Here is a 19027-nt window from a genome sequence, read left to right as displayed (position 1 = left end):
TACCTTGTACTTGATCCTAACTAGGATATAATTGATCCTTATTGAAGGCAAAACAATGGGGATTTTTAATATTTCAATTATTTTTTAGTAAAGACTTAAGGTATGGAGATCCAAATTACAGAAAGACCCCTTATCCAGAAGACCCCAGGTCCCATACCTGTACTAGAAATGATCACATATCACAGCATTATGAAGAAGGACTTACCAGTGTCCATATCTCCTTCCACTAGAAACTCCAGGATATTGTTCATGGCTCCCATGTAAAAGATGAGACGGAGCTGGGTAACACACATAGTGATGAGACTGAGCAACAGGATTGGGCTGAACACACTCTTCATGAAAGGTGGAGTTGCTTTAAGGAAAAAAAAATTACTTAAATTGGTATTTTTTACAAAAGATGGCTTGACCAGATTAAAGATGGTACAATAGCATACATTATTGATCAATCGGGTGCACATAATGGCAATTACACAGGACTTGATTCAGTGAGAAAATGGTTGTGGCTAGATATGCTAGAACTAGATATACAGAGTAATGCGTTGTATTTACTGCACTCCTGCAATTCACTTCAGCTGCACTGGTGGTGCTGGTTCCAGGGCCGGATTTACATAGTGGGCGCCCCTAGGCCCACTACCGTTTTTCGCCCCTGTCCCCTCCAGGGGGACAGGAACAACGGGGATTGGCGCACTGGAAATTTAAGAAATTATTGTATCTCCAGCGCATCCCCAGTGTTTTTGAACCAATGTGGGTGTGGTTGGGCAGCATGCCGCCCCCCTAAAATCCTGCTGCCCTAGGCCCGGGCCTAGGTGGCCTTTCCACAAATCCAGGCCTGGCTGGTTCTCCGCTGATGCGGCAAGGTCCCTTAGCAACAGTGAATTTTGTATACGGATCCACACTCACTCAATTTTCTGCAGTTTTTTTATTATATTATCACCAAAAACAGTATGAACGTTTCGGGGGGTTTCACTCTCCCTTCGTCCTGATCCAAAAGCTTGGTTTTCAAACCATAAATACGTCTCTTCTAGCGCAGAGAGTGCAATTGCGCTAATCTGCGCTACCATAGTGGATCCCATTGGACTAACCCTGGACCCCCTTCCAAAAAGGTGAGTGTGTGTGTGGGAGGGGGAGGCAGCAGCAAGTCACTTCAGGCGGCAAAGGCGACAGGATCACATCCTCATACATCCATTCATTTAAAACTCTTAGTAATAGTTTACTAAGGAAAGTATCGCTCTCTGCCAGAAAAACCCAACATACTTTCAAAAGACACTGATAAGAACCAGTGGAGAGACTCGTGGTCACCTGCATTTCCCTCTGTTGAAGGTGGGAAGGCACACAAGTACACATTCCAGACATCTGATGTAAATGCCTGGCATATGAATAATCACTTCATGCTGCATCATCTATAGTTTTGCTATACTTTACATGCTTGCACATTAGTGGCGTAACAATAGAGGACCCCCCCCAACCCCCTGGTCGAAGGAAGGTCTGGACTGCGGGCTCTGCTATATAGAAATTCCCCCTCCCCAACTGCTCCTAATCCCCCCTCCCCGGCCTCCTGCAAACTAGCCACAGCGGGCAGGTGTTAGATAAGGCAAGAAATGCTGTACAGGTATCGGATCCGTTATCCAGAAACTCATTATGCAGAATGCTCAGAATTATTCAAAGGCCGTACTTGATCCAAACTAAAATATAATTAATCCTTATTGGAAGCAAAACAGCCTATTGGGTTTAGTTAATGTTTACATGATTTTTTTGTAGACAATTTACGGAAAGATCCGTTATCCGGAAAGCACCAGGTCCTGAGCATTCTGGATAACAGGTCCCACACCTGTATTTTATATTCTGAACTTTCTGTATCACCCTAGAGGTTCAGCAGCCCCATAACAGTAATAGAAAATAAGGTCTGAGGTTTGATGGTACTGGACTATTACATTTTGATGCACTGGTTTCTGAGCTGCCGCATTACGTAAGTCTGAATTAATTAGTACCTAGTCGTGCATCATGACGGTTCTATTTTATGTATAATGTATATTGTCATTCTCTCCCTACTCTCAGGTAACTGGCAACATCCCAGAACATGTGCTGTGACTCAGCAGAAAAGACGATGGTGAGGTACTTGGGGGTAGGGGGATCACTGCTAAAGGCAATGCCTAATACATAGTATGAGTCTTTTATGAACGCAAGAACAGTTGTGGTCACACTAAGTTGCTGCAGTCAGTTGCATGAAAAAAACATTTATAAAAAGTACTTGCATGAACATGCACTACTTGCACTTTATATTTAAGTTTGGTGCCTCTGCCTTCCTTCTGCCTCATGTTCTGAAATTTGTCAATTTGCACCTATTGACACACAGGAATCATGGAGTTACGGCCACCTCCGAGCTAGGTGGTAGCTCCAGGGTTCCCAAAGCTGTCTGCATCAATCTCCATAGCACAGATGTGTAGTTCCAAAACAACAGGGCTTACACATCACATGCCAAATAAAAATTACACCAACCAATTTTAAGCATAATTATGTCAAATTTGTGGTAAAACTAAATTGCATTAATTTTGCCGCAACTCCCCCTGGTGACCACACTGACAATGAAATTACGGGAACAAAAGGCTGCATTATGTGTACAAAAACATGACAAATTGCAAGTAAATTGTCCCTAATGTGTACCATTTGTAGCTTACCTTTTTGTTTAGTGTTAGTTTATATCTTGAGAGATTCTTAGCAGATGCTACTGTTTTGAAATGAAAGAGACTGCTCTCATTGGCCAATATCCTCTTTTGACATTTTGTGAATAACAGATTGGTTGTCATAAAATTACATCAAGTGGATCAATTATCTTTCAATTATACCATCATGCCATTATAAATGTATTTTAGTGTGTAGCTTTAAATGGATAATGCCCTCACACAATCCTTTCTTCCTAATTAATTTGTTATACAAATGTTATGTTTGCCATGGCACAATCACATACTAGTTCTGAATTTCATATATTTATGTATTCCTTTTTTTTGTTCAGTTTACAGTTAAATCATCTATGAGAACAGTAACATAGGACTACTACAATAAGTTTAAAGTTAAATGAACCCATCATAAATTTTGCTTCCATTTTAATACTAGAATCCACTCCCTGTGGGACGCTGGGAGTTGTGGATCAACAGCTGGAGGTCAACATACTGGACATCCCTGACTTAACAGCTCAACAAAAAAGTGTGCCCTGGAGTGCAGAAAGGATATAGACAAGAATGTCACAGATTATCACTGAACTAAAAATATAAGAAGGAAGAATGCTCCATAGAGGAAGGAAATATGTTTTTACAGAAACAGGAGGGGGTAACACAAGAGATCTAAAAGAATACTTTCAGAATACTCTTGAAATTAAAGTGCTCTAAACCTTTATTTCAGCTGTATTCATTGCTTGTTTCCTCTTTCCCACCTACTTATATAATCTTTAGAGGTTAAGCATAATATAAACGTTGGTAGACTAGGCCCTCATTGTGACTGGCCTTCCCTCACACCTACACTAGCTTTCCCTTGAATACAAGCATTAAAGCTGGCCATACATATGGATGGAATCGCTTGTTTCACGAGGTTGCCAAATGAGCAAGTCTCTCCCCAATATGCCCACCTTGAGGTGAGCCATATTGGGCTGATCTGATCGTGGGCCCTAGGGATGAATAGGGGCAGTTGGATCAAGGACTGCATCAACAAACAGATGCGGTCCTCGATCGGACAGGATTTTTAAACTTGCCCAATTGACATCTGGCCATCTGATAACGATCAAGGAAGCCCATCTCCCCATACACTGCGCAATAAGTTGCTGACTTAATCTGTCGGCAGTTTATATCTGCTTGTGTATGGGGACCTTAAAGGAGATGAATAGATTAGCCACAATAGTGCAAGCTATAACACTATATTTATTTTGAAGAATGCTTTACCATACCTGAGTAAACAGTTCTAGAAGCTCTCTGTTTGTTTAGGATAGCAACTGCCATATTAGCTTGGTGTGACACCACTTCCTGCCTGAGTCTGTCGCTGCTCACTCATAGCTCTGGGCTCAGATTACAGCAGGTAAATAGGAAAAGGGAGGGGGGAGGAGCAAACTGAGCATGCTCAAGCCCTAGCCCTGGAGGTTTAATCTGAAAACAGGAAGTCTGATACATAAGAAGGAAAGTAAGACAGTGTTTCTTTCGAAAGAGGACTCAGAGCAGCCTTACTTTGAGGGTTTACTGTTGTATTTATATAGACCTTTCTGATAAAGCTTACTTCATTTTAGCCTTTCCTTCTCCTTGAAGGGTGGTCAACTGGTAAAACGTGTGCCTGAATGTGATAGGGATCTTAGTTCCAGTTCCACTGGCGCAGGCACTGATGTGAACAATGTATTATCTTGTCTAATGTCTGTGAAATACTGACAAATATGTCAGAGCTATAAAAATAAAGGGTAATGATAATAATAATTTGAGTGCCAAGAGTATCATTGCTGACACTGCACTAAGACTATCAGTGATTTGCTGTATAGATAAGAACTGTGGTACAATTAAACTTGGGTGTGGTCAGTGTTCAGGGTTTGCCACATTTCAGGGCTGTACATTGAACAATTGTACATAATTGAACAAACTTTTCTGGCACTTGTGTTGAAGGAACAGTAACACCAAAAAATGAAAGTGTTTTAATGTAAATAAAATATCATGTAGCGTTGCCCTGCACTGGTAAAACAAATCTGTTTGTTTCAGAAATACTACTATAGTTTATATAAATAAGCTGCTGTGCAGCAATGGCAGAAACTGGAAAAAAAGGCTATATGGCACAGGTTAAATAGTGGATAACAGATAACACCATTAGACAGACAGAGCTTATCTGCTATCTGCTGTGTAACCTGAGCCTTTTCTCCTTTGAATGGCTGTCCCCGTTGCTACACAGCAGATTATTTATATAAACAATAGTATTTTTTCTGAAGCAAACACACCAGCTTTACCAGTATTTACTTGTATTAGTTTAAAACACTTTCATTGTTTGATGTTACTGCTCCATTAACTTACATAGCTGCATTGAGAGCATCAAGAAGTAAATGCAGCAAAATCAGCAGTAGCAGAGGGAACCTGCAACAGAATTAAGTCCCAGAGCACCAGTAAAGATAATTATTGGATAATGATAAAAATGTCTGTATATATTATGTACATAACATGACCAGCCTTACATACATACAGGTACATAGTTAACATATTCTAATTGTTAATTCACTGTTTGTAATGAAAAGGTGTAACTTCACACAGATCCAAAAACATGTTGAAAACAAAAAACATGTACCTGCATTGTCAGCCTGGCATTTAACCTCCAGATCCACTGTGGATAAACACAGCTTGTTTCCGTTCTGCAAGGCCGACAATTCTTTGGGATTTTTCATGGAGCCTCCAACACTAAGCCGGCGCCCCACAGTGGTTACTTGCTTGTAGAACTGTTTCCCTGTAATCTTGTGGTCAAAGCCAAGCCAGCTAAACTTAATCTTCACACTGGTAGAGATTAGGAAAGATATATAATTAGCATATTGTAGTTATTGTACCATTATTATTTCAAATGAGACTGTGTGGTTAAAAGAAATCAAGTTCTTACGTATAATCCATGTCTTCTGGTCCAGGAAATGGTTCCAGGGGCCAGTTGAAAAAGCAGTTGAAGAAAACAAGAACAGCACAAGCTGCCCAGACAATCAAGATTGTAACAAAACTCACACCAAGGTCATAAATAACCTGCAGGTGAAATAAAAAATGGAAAACAATCATGGAATTTCTGTAGGACTTATATTAGCAATTTCAGATAAAACTGAGGTTGTTTAAAATGAAAAAAAGCTGATTCCTTACTGAATATTCTTCAAATTAGTTTGACTACCATGTTTAAGAGATACTTACTGAAGCATAACCAATGCAGTTCTGTTAATTAAAGTGAAATGAATCGGTTTTGTAAATAGGGTATATAACTTTTTAAATCATGAAACTTGTAACTTTCATCCAATCCAAAAATATCTGCCTCCAATAATGCTCAGGAGGCTTTTGCAGGGGCAGGACAAAGGTACAGTATAATGCAAATATTGGAATGTCTGGAGCTCAAAGATTACTGTATATCATTCTAGTCTCAACATGTTTTTGTCAAAATGCAGCATTGTCCCCTAGAATGCCAAAATAATATTAGGCGTATGCACCAAGAAGATACAAAAAAACCCACAATTTTCTTCGTCAAACTTGCCACAATATGTCATATCCGGTACCAAGAAGTTTAGATTATCTTAGATGTCTGTAGTCCTTTCCTTTCTAGCCCCAAAAATCCATTCTCCTCCGGCTATATCTCAGCAAAAATGTTAAAAATTCAGGGAAGGATCCAGCGCTTATAGCTCAGGAAAAGACAAACAAATTAGAATATAGTGCAGTATTTCTCTTTCTAGTTATTGCTGCATTGTCTGTGGTACCATGCATATCCCCTTTAAGGGCATATTAACCCCCTTAATATACAGTGAGATATCACAGAAGGTGCAACAATAACTAGAAAGAAAAATACTGCACTATATTCCAATAGTCCTCAAGACAGGTGTTAATTTCATGGCACCTTGCCTCCATGAGCATCTTTGCACAGCACAAGTTCACAATGTCCACATGCATGTTGCATTTCATCTGCATATGGTGTTTCAGTGCACTCCTGTAGGTACAGCACCCATAGAGAAGCATGGGACACAATTGTGTTTATATTTAAACGAAATACAAGAGCTACTGGAAAAGACAGTGTGCGTATTTATACACAGCAGAAGAGCAACTGGAAACAGTTGTGTAGATTTAAATGCAAAGCAAGTGCAACTAGAAACAGTTGAGTGTATATTTAGATTTAAAAGGGCATTTGAAAACACTTGTGTACTGCACAAAAGACTAGCTTCTACTTTATGTTTAGATCAATTTAAATTCAGCTAAATAGTGTTTTTACCCAGAATAAAAAGCAGGAAAAAAAGGACCCATGTGACTTATCCCTTGGCTGAGTTTTGTTCTCTGCAGCCACAGGTTTCAGTAAAGATGTATCATCAATATTTAGATAAAAACTGCTTTCGTATAAACGTTGTAAAGTGCTGCATAATCCCCTGAGTTATATAAATAAACTTATAAGTACAGGTCCTTTTAAAACTAAGTCAAGCTAGAACACATATGCATGTTTTCAGTTTTTATCTCCAGTGTTACCAGTTGATGCAAATGTCTGCTTATCATACAAATGTATGCAGAAAAAAATCCACTTATCCAATGTGTATACACTAAACGTCCCATTAAGTGTTTATTAAAGGTATAAATTACTCTTACATAAAGGGGAAATCAAAAGGAACACAACCATTGTCTCATATTTTACAATATGTTAGGCTGCTGTGGGCTGACGGGAATTGCAATTCCTGAATTATAATTGTAAACCATGACTAGAAGTTGAACTGGACCTATGTGATTAAAGACAATGATATATGCTTCCTTCTCATATAGAAATACATGTATGGGACCTGTTATCCAGAATGCTTGGGACCCGTGGTTTCCAGAAAAGGGCCCATATTTGGATCTCCATACCTTAATTCTACTTAATTCTACTAAAACAATTTTAAAACGTTACTTAAACTGAATAGTATTGATTTATTATTACAAAAAAAAGGAAATAATTTTTAAAAACTTGAATTATTTGATTAAAATAGAGTCTATGGAAGACAACACTCCTGTAATTCAGAGCTTTCTGGATAACTGGTTTCTGGACAACTTATCCCATACCTGTATTTGCAAAAGGAGCTCTAATTAATATATATATATATATATATATATATATATATATATATATATATATATATATATATATATACACATTCAAAGTCCTAACGCACACCATCCATGAGAGACTCCAATGATTAGTCACATACCTGGGTGCTACGCTGAAAATAGCTGCATTATCCAATTTCCACTGACAAAGGTGCACACCAGGATTTTTCAGTTTAAAACTCCATATTTATTAAATAGATTTAAAACAGGAACCACCTTTGTCAGTGGAAATTATATATATATATATATATATATATATATATATATATATATATATATATATATATATATTTAGCATTATCTCATGAATGAATGTGATAAGTACAGCAGCTCTGTGGCCATGGCCTGAGTTAAATGATATCACTGTCCCACTGTCTTTACTCACTAACCCTTCCTTCAACAGCTTTGTTTCTGCCACTTGCTGAGAGCTGCATACCAACATTGGTCAAAGGAAGGGGGTTACAGATGAACAACTCCCAGGTGGTCTCAGCTATTTTTGCATCTGAGGTCCTGAGATGAAATAGCCAGGCTGACTCTTGCAGCCCCCTCAAACCTCTCCTCCATGTCACTTGTGTAAAGGGTGTCCCTTACTTCTACTCCTAACAAACAGCACGCTACCTTCCGCAAATGTATTTACTGAGTGGTGATTTGTTGTCCTCTAAGGGTAGTGGCAGAAGGGGAGATTAGTCGCACAAATACAAATCTCCCCTACTTCCGGCTACTAATCTCCCCAAATGCCTTTCCGCCGGCAAGAATACGAACCACCGGTGGGATGGCATACGTTTCCGAAGTCGCCTCTCGAGTAAACTCCGGGCGACTTTGGAAATTCGAAGCATTTGTATGCCATCCGGCCGGCGATTCATATTCTTGCCAGCGGGAAGGCACTTCAGGGAGATTAGTCGCCCGAAGAAGAGTCGCTGGGAAACTGATCTTCCCCAAATCTCTTAGGGTAGTGGCAGAGGGGAAATTAGTCGTCCTGCGACAAATCTTCTCTTCTTCGGGCGACTAATCTCCCTGGACTGCCTTCCTGCTGGCAAGAATACAAATTCGGGCAGTTCAGGGAGATTAGTCGCCCAAAGACAAAGAGTTGGCACTTTACCAGGGTAACTTAAAAGCAACATGTCGTGTTACTCGTTTAGCAATTCTACCACCCGTTACCCTGGTCTGTACGAAGGAAGTAAAAACAGCTGACCTGATGCCTCGCTACTAACCCTGTCCCAAAAGGGGACAATCAAAAGCCATACTGACTGATTGCACTATCACACCAGGAAGATATTACCCCACCCCTATGTCCCTTTAAACAGGATATAGAACCATGAATAAAAACATGGGGGGTTAATAGAGGAGCTCAGAAATAGTAAATATGCTGCCCATTTGCACCATATATATTTAATGAAAATTGATTATTACATTCCCGATATAGCGGTGCTGGACACTAGACCAGTGATTACATACACATTAATCAAAACCTTCATTCTGTATAGTTAATATTCAACAAACAGGGCCATTTCCATTACAGCATTTTCTTTTACCCTTGTTTGGTGTTCTCCACCTAAGCTCAGATACACTCTGGTTTTATTGGAATTTTTTCAGTCACCCAACTCATTTACTACTCTTTAAATAATCAGCACACCCAAATGACCCAGAAATCTTGTGACTCAGTGTTTACATATAACACGTGTATGTAGTACGTGTAAGCAGTACAAAGAGACCTTAAGGTACACATGATGCGTGAAGGGAGCTGGCTAAAGCAGGTTTGTGTTGTTTCCAGAGAAGAAGGGTCACATGAATAAGAGTAGTGTGGTCTATTACATATGAAACAACAGAATCTGTTAGTAGCTAGTTACCAGTTATTGTATACGTACAGGTTACCATGAACATAACACAAGGTACCGTAACCTGAGGTTCAACACCTTTTGCTAAATTACAACTGCTGAGAGGCAGAAGCACTGTAGCTCAGTATGAACTTGACTGTAAAGGGTATAAGACCCCAGTATATATAAATAATACAGAGACTTGTTTGGGGAAGTAGGTCTTTTATATTATGTATTATGGAAATATGGAATCTTGTATTTGTCTAACTGAAATGGAATGTATCATTGTTTTCAATTTGCTCTTCAACCCAAGCTTCTATAAAGGTATTACTGTCAAACTGAATACCTTGTCTTTGAAGTTAGCTGACCTCATGCTAACTCAACACCTCCCTTTGCCCTATAATCCTTTAATAAGAAATCAAAGAGTGGACTAGCAGCATAGGGGCATGGTCTAATATAATTAGAGGCATAGACAATAGACATAGAAAAGTGCCTGCAAACGGAATGCACTAAAGCAGAGACAATATCCTAGGTTCTCTCATAGAGCCATAAAGTGAGAGATACAGCAAACCATACACTTCTATGTTTATGTACAGTCCAACTATGTGTGGCCTTAAACTCTAGACAGAAGCAAAGACAACTGCCCACCCTCTGATCTAACAAAGGTATTTGACCAGTGAACAAAAAGTTGATATCAACAGATCACTCAGGGGCTGTGGCACATAGGTCTGTTTCAGACACTTTGAGCACAAGGTTCTAATTAGCCCAAAAACATGGCTCAAATCCACCTGAAATAACCACCAGTAAAATCACAAGACAGAACTCAGACTTGTGTCAAAGTGAGACTGGTTTAACAAGTTCTACAATATGGGCGAAACAAGCCTTGAGACACAGTTATAAATGCTTTTTTGAATAAAACTGCTGAATTTAAATCAATGTACTTTGTGTACATCATCCCCTTTGTTCTCTGCTAGGACATTTTAAAGGGGAACCAGGGGAACTATTGTGAAAATTTAATATAAGCTTCAGCATACTGAAATATGAAACTTAAATAGAAACAATTAAAAAATCTGTACCGTTTCTGAAATAATCAAGTTTATCTTCACTTCTCTCTCAGCATCTGTTTCTCTTCATTCTATCTTCACGACAGTTTGATTCAATGGGGGTTATGTAATAAAAGGGAATAATTTTGCCTAGGAGGTGAAATCCATTGAAACAAATCGGAAGGTATAATTTACTAGGCACCTGTTTTAAAGCAAAGATCCTATTGGTTCTTAAGGGAAACTGCTTCTGGGCATACTTATCACCTAAATATGGGAAATATTTTTTATAGGGGGGCTTCTTTTGCCTAGAAGATGTATTAGAGCTCACTCTTATAAAATCACAAGAAATCCTGTCTCTCTACATGTAGAATTTGTGCAAAAGGCAGTAATTTTGTTAGATTTAGTTTGTACTGAAATCAGTTATTTGAGTGAGCTCTTAATACATCAGCTATGAAAGGGATCCCCCCATAAGATATATTGGGTCTAACTGTCAATAAATATCTGACTCCTGCATGAAGACAGAATGAAGAGAAACAGATGCTTAGAGAGGGATAGTGAAGATAAACTTGATTATTAATATTATTTTAGATAATTATGCAGAATTTTTAATTGTTAGCATTTAGAAAGTTTCTTATTTCAGTATGATGAAGCTTATATTAAATTTTCATTTTCATGATAGTTGCCCTTTAAGGAAAGTGACACACAGGGAACTTGGTCTACAGATGCCATTTGGCAGAAAGGGGGATAGACAAAATTCCCCTGTTACTTCTGAAGGTATGTAAAGGTAGACCTTATCACCAAAACAGTTTGCCTGGCTCATGGATAGGCATGTTTTGTCTGCTGCTGACAGAGGCTGTTTCTGCAAGATGGTTGCAGTGGCAAAAACACCCCATGCGCCACTACTAGGGATGCACCGAATCCAGGATTCGGTTTGGGATTCGGCCTTTTTAGCAAGATTCGGATTCGTCCGAATCCTTGTGCCCGGCCGAACCTGCAAATGCAAAAAAAAAAAAATGTTTTCCCCTTCCCTCCCCTAATTTGCATATGCAAATTAGAAATCGGATTTGGTTCAGTATTTGGCCAAATCTTTCGCGAAAGATTCAGGGGTTTGGCCAAATCCAAAACAGTGGATTCGGTGCATCCCTAGCCACTACCCTAAGTAATGTTGCACAGACAGTGTTTCTGATGGCTCTCAGCAAGAATTGCAGCATTCAGAACATACTTTTTCCAGTATTTACAATGGGAGACAGTAATAGGTGAAGGAAGGCATTATATTATAACTGCTGTGGTCCTCCCTGAGGGTAACGTGGTGCTAAAAATACCATGTGTGCCATAGGCCTAGAATGCTGGAAAAAAAACTAAAAATGATCTAACAAGTATTATACAGTCAGTGGGAAGCATCTATTCAGCGGTGCTTGCTGTATAATTTAGCTTACGCCTGATAAGCAATACTCACCTTGATGAAAGGGAAGGTGACAGCAGAAGAAGCATACGATCCAATCATCAGAGCAATGAAGGTTGAACGCAGATCACCAAACATGTTGGGCAGCTACATATAAATATAAAAAAAGATGAGAATTCGAGAAGTTTAAAGAATGTACAGAAAGCAATTAATAGTGTCTTCACGCTGTTATATTATAAAAAATCCATGGTTTGGACCATAAGGGAAATGAAAAGATGTTATCCACTTCCCCATGAGAGACAGAACATTGTACTGGCAGTAGTTTACTGCTTTGTTTATTGTTCTCTGGTGTCAGGCACAGCTTGAACTAGCAACTGCTTCTAAATAGAGATTGCTAATATTTTCCTGTAAATGTGGCTGACTGCTTCTGTTCTGGCACACTGGTGTTTTCTCAGCCAGTGTATTTCAGTCAGAGGAGAAGTGTCTGGGGTGTCCGTACATACTAAAGGAAACTCATAGGGGACAGGAATACGCTGACATGTCGCCAGTGGGGAAGCCCTCACATAGTTCTCACATTATAATTTTAAGCCAGAAGCTAAATTAGAACAATATTGGTGTCTACATGAAAACAGGAAATGTAGTGCATTAAAATTAATTTAGCTAAGATGCCATTTCCAGCAAGCAGGCAGGAATGCCAGTATATCATTGTTATGCATATAATTAGATATTAGAGGACAAATTACACAGTAGAACTGTGCTATGATACACTTCATATCTCCAGTGTAGCCATGCTGAGAATCAGAGAAACAGAGCTATATGTAACTGTAACTACAGAGAAATGAAAGACATAACCCTCCAAAAGTTGTAAACACAACTGCCAGTATCTTTTTCCTGTAGTTGGTAGGATACTGAAAGGTGTAGCTCAGCAACACAAGATCCACAATTTGCCTATCTGTATTACAGCACCCTTTTAAATGGGTTGTTTACAAACACTTCTTCAGTTCAGTTGTGTTTAGAAAAGTTCACCAGAAATAAAGACTTTTTTCAGTGACTTTCTATTTTGAATTTGTGACTATTTTTCTTGTCTTTCTGAAGCAGCTCTGAGAGGGGCAAAATTGATACATTAGTTGATACATTTCTTATCTTTATTCCTGCTGAGCAGAGTCCCTGAGTTTCATTTAAAGACAGCTGTTAGAATTGATACAATAGTTGCTAATATTCCACAGATGCTGCTGAGAAATGTATAACTAAGCAATTACTGGGCTGCTCAGAGACAAAAACATTAATCTTTAAAGGGATACTGTCGCAGGAAAACGTTTTTTTTTTTAAAACGCACCAGTTCATAGTGCTGTTCCAGCAGAATTCTGCACTGAAATTTGTTTTTAAAAGAGCAAACAGATTTTCTTTTTATATTTAATTTTGGCTTAGAGCTAGACATATTGTCAGTTTCCTAGGAGCCTCAGGTCATGTGACTTGTGCTCTGATAAACTTCAGTCACTTTTTACTGCTACACTGCAAGTTGGAGTGATATTATCCTCTCCCTTAGCTCCCCAGCAGCCCATCAGCAGCCTTTGAACAGAACAATGGGCAGCTAACCAGACAGCAGCTGACACCTCTGCTGAAGGCTTTGTTTGCATTACTAAAATTGATCCCATGAGAATAGCACCAAAGCAGGAAAACACCCCACTTTTTTCCTGCTTGGGTGCTATTCTGATGTCTACCACCAGGAAACACTGCAAACATGACCCATGTTGTGGTATAATACAATATGAAGGGGAGAAACAATAGCTGTCTCAAAGCATTTTCCTCCTTCTCAAAGCTCAGGATCAGGCACATTGCACTGACATTGCTGCCTCCACACCAATATTACAACTAAAATAAAAAAACATTTGTTGCTTCAAGAATACAATTTTAAATAGTAGAATTAATTATTTGCAATGTAAACAGTATAATTTAGAAAAAAAAGTAAACCATAATAATCATGGCAGAATCCCTTTAAAACTATGAATTTGGAGAAAGAGTTAAAAATAAAATACGAAAAGCAACTGAACAGCAAAATGTTTGGAAGGTGAACAACCCCTTTAAAGGTTCCCATTAATTAATAATATAACAATTAACAATATTCTTTCACACAGGAGAAGTATGTCTTAAAATCATTAATTTGTATGGCAAGGTTAGACAAAAGGTGAAACAACAGGCTGCATTGCATGACCTTAAACACACACAGCATTCAAGAGAAAGATGTGGGCACTGTCATCGGCTGAATCCCATCCAGCAAATCACTTTGTGCTTAGAAAGCTGGTGCTGTCTGGGCAACCCTCGTGGAGGAGGGGTGTACTTGATATCCTCTGTTTTAGGACAGACAGAATGTGCTTGTTTATTATTACAAAGGGAAGGCAGAGAGATTTAGGGTCATGACTCAAAGAATGTGCCATGCAGACTAGGACAGGTCATGGACATCTGATAAAGCAGCATTGAAAGAGCAGGGGAGAGGCAGAGGTACTTGGCAGCTCAGGGATTAGGCATAGAGCCAGGCTTTCTTAAACCACTGTACCCAAGGGCGTTTAAACATGCACTTCCGTGTACCGCAGATTCTGTGGATGCAGATTCTGTGGATGTATCTCAGCATGATGAAAAATGACAGTTTTAGTTGTATAATGAAACACAATGTTCTGTCATTTATCTTTGGTTGTGTGTGCAAAAAAAAGGTTTTGGGTGCACACATTTAAACCACACACACACACCATGTACCTTTTATACTGAGATCCTTAGCATTAATTTCTTTTAGAGCAGTGATCCCCAACCAGTGATTCATGAGCAACACCCAGTGATGTTCCTCCCAGTGGCTTCAAAGCAGGCATTTATTTTTTAAATTCCAGGCAAGTTTTAGAGGCATAATCACACAAGTTTACTCCAATGGTAGCAGTCTACATGGGGCTGGAGTGTGGCTCACGTGTATAAAAGTTTGGGGACCCCTGCTTTTGAGCAATATAGGGAATTGCTGGGCAGATAAACTTCTGCTGCAGCTGCCAACATCCCTGTATCTGTTCTCTATTTTCTCACAGAGCCAGATATATTTTGTTCTGACAGCAGCTGGTTTGTGTCCATTGTCAGGCTTTTTTTATGGTGAATAGGGATGTAGCGAACGGCGGAAAAAATGTTCGTGAACATATTCGCGAACTTGCGTCAAAAATGCGAACGGTTCGCGAACGTCGCGAACCCCATAGACTTCAATGGGAAGGCGAATTTTAAAAGCTAGAAAAGATTGAAAAGATGATTTTAAAGTTGTTTAAAGGGTGCAACGACCTGGACAGTGGCATGCCAGAGGGGGATCAAGGGCAAAAATGTATCTGAAAAATACATTGTTGACACAGCGCTGCGTTTTGTGCTGTAAAGGGCAGAAATCACACTACGTCACTCAGGTGATGTTTCTGGACACGGAATGTGAAAAAGCTCACACAGCTAGGTGGCACTTGGTTAAAGACTGGGCAAACAATGCCTGCAAGGGCAACGTATACAGTAGTGGGTACAGAATATATTATTGCTGCTGTAAAACCATCACTCAGGTGATGTTTACGGACACGGAATTATTATTGTTATTTAGACAGAATGTGAAAAAGCTCACACAGCTAGGTGGCACTTGCATACCTCCCAACTGTCCCTCTTTTGACCACTCAACCCCCTGTCCCTCTTTTGTACTGGAAAGTCCCTCTTTTCTCTGAACTGAACAGCCAGAAAAAAAACAGTTTCTAACTTAATTAGCTTTTGGCAGAGAGCTCAGAACAGCTAACAGGTGCAAATAAGATACTTTGTAACAATTTTGACTCTGGTTGGTGCTGGGAGTGGTGAACTACTAGGAGGAGCAGCACACCAGTCCCTCTTTTCTCTGAACTGAACAGCCAGAAAAAAAACAGTTTCTAACTTAATTAGCTTTTGGCAGAGAGCTCAGAACAGCTAACAGGTGCAAATAAGATACTTTGTAACAATTTTGACTCTGGTTGGTGCTGGTAGTGGTGAACTACTAGGAGGAGCAGCACACCAGTCCCTCTTTTCTCTGAACTGAACAGCCAGAAAAAAAACAGTTTCTAACTTAATTAGCTTTTGGCAGAGAGCTCAGAACAGCTAACAGGTGCAAATAAGATACTTTGTAACAATTTTGACTCTGGTTGGTGCTGGTAGTGGTGAACTACTAGGAGGAGCAGCACACCAGTCCCACTCCCCAACACAGCTAGACTAATAGCACTGGGCTCTTATAGTAGCAAAGTAAAAAAACAAAAAAGAAAATAAAAGCAAGGACTATTGGGTTATTACAGCAGTCAGCAGATGAGATCAGAAGCAGTGCCCACAGCAGCTATATACAGAGCACTGCAGTAGAAGGTAGATTACTAGTCAGCAAAGCTAACTAACCTAAACTCACTGTCCCTCAAATCCCTGCAGAGTTCTGTCCCTACAATACAGAGCAGTATCAAGTAGATTACTAGCCAGCAAAGTTACTATCAACTGTCCCTCAAATCACTAAACAGCTCTCTCCCTACACTAGCTCTTCCAAGCACACACAGGCAGAATGAAAAAACGCTGCAGGGCTTCAGTTTATATATGGAAGGGGAGTGGTCCAGGGGGTGTGGGGGTGGTCCAGGAGGGAGAGCTTCCTGATTGGCTGCCATGTATCTGCTGCTCTGGGGTGAGAGGGCAAAAATAAGCGCCAGCTAAGGCGAACCCAAATTGGCGAACGTCGCGCGACGTTCGCGAACATTCGGCGGACGCGAACGGTCGATGTTCGCGCGAATTAGTTCGCGGGCGAACAGTCCGCGACATCCCTAATGGTGAATTATCATCCACGGCTTAAGTGTGCTTGAATTTAAATAAACTAGCAGGCAGGAAAACAGGGAACCTGAGCACTTCACACCTCGAAACACAAGTACATGAGTAAAAGCACCGGCAGACATACGTCAGCTCTATTCAATGTAAACAACACCTGTTCTGTTCTTTACCAAGAAAGCAATTCTATAGTCGGAATAGTAGCATTCCAAGCAATTATGTGCTTCCCTCAAACAGTCACATTGCTGGAGCTTGCTTACTGCTCTTCTTCACTAGTGATATATAATAAAATGTGGTTGCCTAGGATCATAGCTTCCCTTCTGATGACTTAGGGTCCATTGTTCAGCCTAACACGGCCAAACAACCTCATGGATCGCTCAACTTAGAGGCACGTGGGGCTGCAATGTGCAGACTGACTGTAGCTCATTTTTTAGTCCTCTTCAATTTCTTTTCTTTCAAAGTTGCAATTGTGCTTTGAAACCAACAGTTAAAGGGCAATTGAAGCCTAAACACAAGAAACTATTGGGTTTACCATATAAAGCAGCCTTATTCGACTATATTTGAACAGACTGCCATGTGAACTACAGTACCACATAAACCACAAAGGAAAGAGGGGCAGAATGAAACAAAGTCAAAAGAAGCTCCTCATCACTGATATGGCAAAATACAATTTGGTAAAAATTCAGATATCATATGTTTACTTGATTAACATATTTTAATATATATTTTGATGTATAACATCAAAATTAATATATTTTCCCTGGCATACATACTTTTTTTAAGCAGGAAAGGGTTAACCAATTTTGTGCCTTTATAAATCACTTTTACTGGGAATTCATGAGGGAACATATTTCATTTTCAGCATCTAACCCAGCGCTTGATTCTTATCCACAAATACAGATGTTTATTTCCTGCCAGTCTTTGTGAATGTGCTGCTGCTTCTTGGAAGTCCTGAAACAACTAAATGTTTCCAAGAGATCCTTGTCTAATTTCTACCCAATGTCCCAGGCTAGTGACGGTCTAAACTAAAAATTAAAATCAGAAATCTTAGTACAGAACATTAAGATATACATTAAAGGGCAGATTTATCAAGGGTCGAATTTCGAGTTCATGGGAGTTATTCAGAACTCCCATAAACTGCTATGAACTTGAAATTCAACCAATTGAAATTTATTTAAAAAAAAAAATCGAATTTTCAACAGTCAGGTGAATAGGATTGCCCCGCAAACTTGAATAGAATTCGAATTTTAAAAACTTGATTCGAGTTTTTTCTCAGAAAAAAAACTTGAATGTCAGGAAGGCTGCAAACAGCTCCAAATTGATCCCAGGACGTCTTTCATTGGTTAAAACAGCAATTCGCCAAGTTTAAGGTGGCAAATAGTTGGATTTGAGTTCTTAAAGGGCCAGTGTATGATAAATCTTGAAAATCGAATTTGAATTATTTTTTAAAAAACTCGAATCGAATTTTAATAATTCCCTACTCGAATTTGACAGTTTTGGCCATAAAAAAATTTGAAAATTCAAATTTTCACTTCAAACCTTGATAAATCTACCCTTAAGTCATTCATACATATCATGTTTCAGGGGAATATAGACATTTACAAATATGTTATAGAATATTCCAACATAAACACTTTTTATTACTATGATTCCCACCAAGAAATGCAGAGTGGTAGGTAGATGTAAACTTCAATCCAATCCCTATATTGCTCCTTCATTTGATGTACTACCATCAGAGTATAGTCACATTGGCCAGAGAATATTCATTGGACAAACAGTCATCAGCTGGAGTTTGAACAGAGTGAATGTAGCATATGTTCAGACTAAAGATGGTCTTACACTGGTCAATAAAAGGTGACAGTTCACCCCTGCAGACAGCACTGACAATTTATCAGCCCATGTACAAAGCACTTGAGTCCAAACTCCCACAATAAGACCTGATCCTTGGTCCCGGTCTCAACAAATGGATCTGCCCAATCTAGTCCAGTGCGCAGGTGGCCAAAATGGGCGGAGAACTGCTCATTTGGTGACCTAGGCTAATACTGAATAATGTTGGAAATAATTGCCTTGATTTATGGCAATTGAAAACATTAAGGTAGTCACTTATTTGTAATTATTGTCCTAAAGTGTGATTTCCAT

General features: G+C 39.3%; 1 protein-coding gene across 2 annotated transcripts in view; it reads right to left on the bottom strand.

The window, feature by feature from the left end:
* The window catches only part of slc43a2.L (solute carrier family 43 (amino acid system L transporter), member 2 L homeolog), a 54513-nt gene that overhangs the window by 9960 nt on the left and 25526 nt on the right, over nucleotides 1–19027 (bottom strand). For both annotated transcript variants that reach the window (XM_018245010.2, NM_001091832.1), the window contains 4 exon segments: nucleotides 12125–12217; nucleotides 5602–5735; nucleotides 5299–5501; nucleotides 206–352 (listed from right to left, as the gene is read on the bottom strand). In XM_018245010.2, coding sequence (XP_018100499.1) covers nucleotides 206–352; nucleotides 5299–5501; nucleotides 5602–5735; nucleotides 12125–12217 — 577 coding nt within the window.

The sequence above is a fragment of the Xenopus laevis genome, chromosome 2L (assembly GCF_017654675.1).
Source record: "Xenopus laevis strain J_2021 chromosome 2L, Xenopus_laevis_v10.1, whole genome shotgun sequence".
NCBI classification, from domain to species: domain Eukaryota; kingdom Metazoa; phylum Chordata; class Amphibia; order Anura; family Pipidae; genus Xenopus; species Xenopus laevis.
The sequence above is the reverse complement of the archived record's forward strand: the minus strand, read 5'-3'. Positions and strand labels throughout refer to the sequence as shown.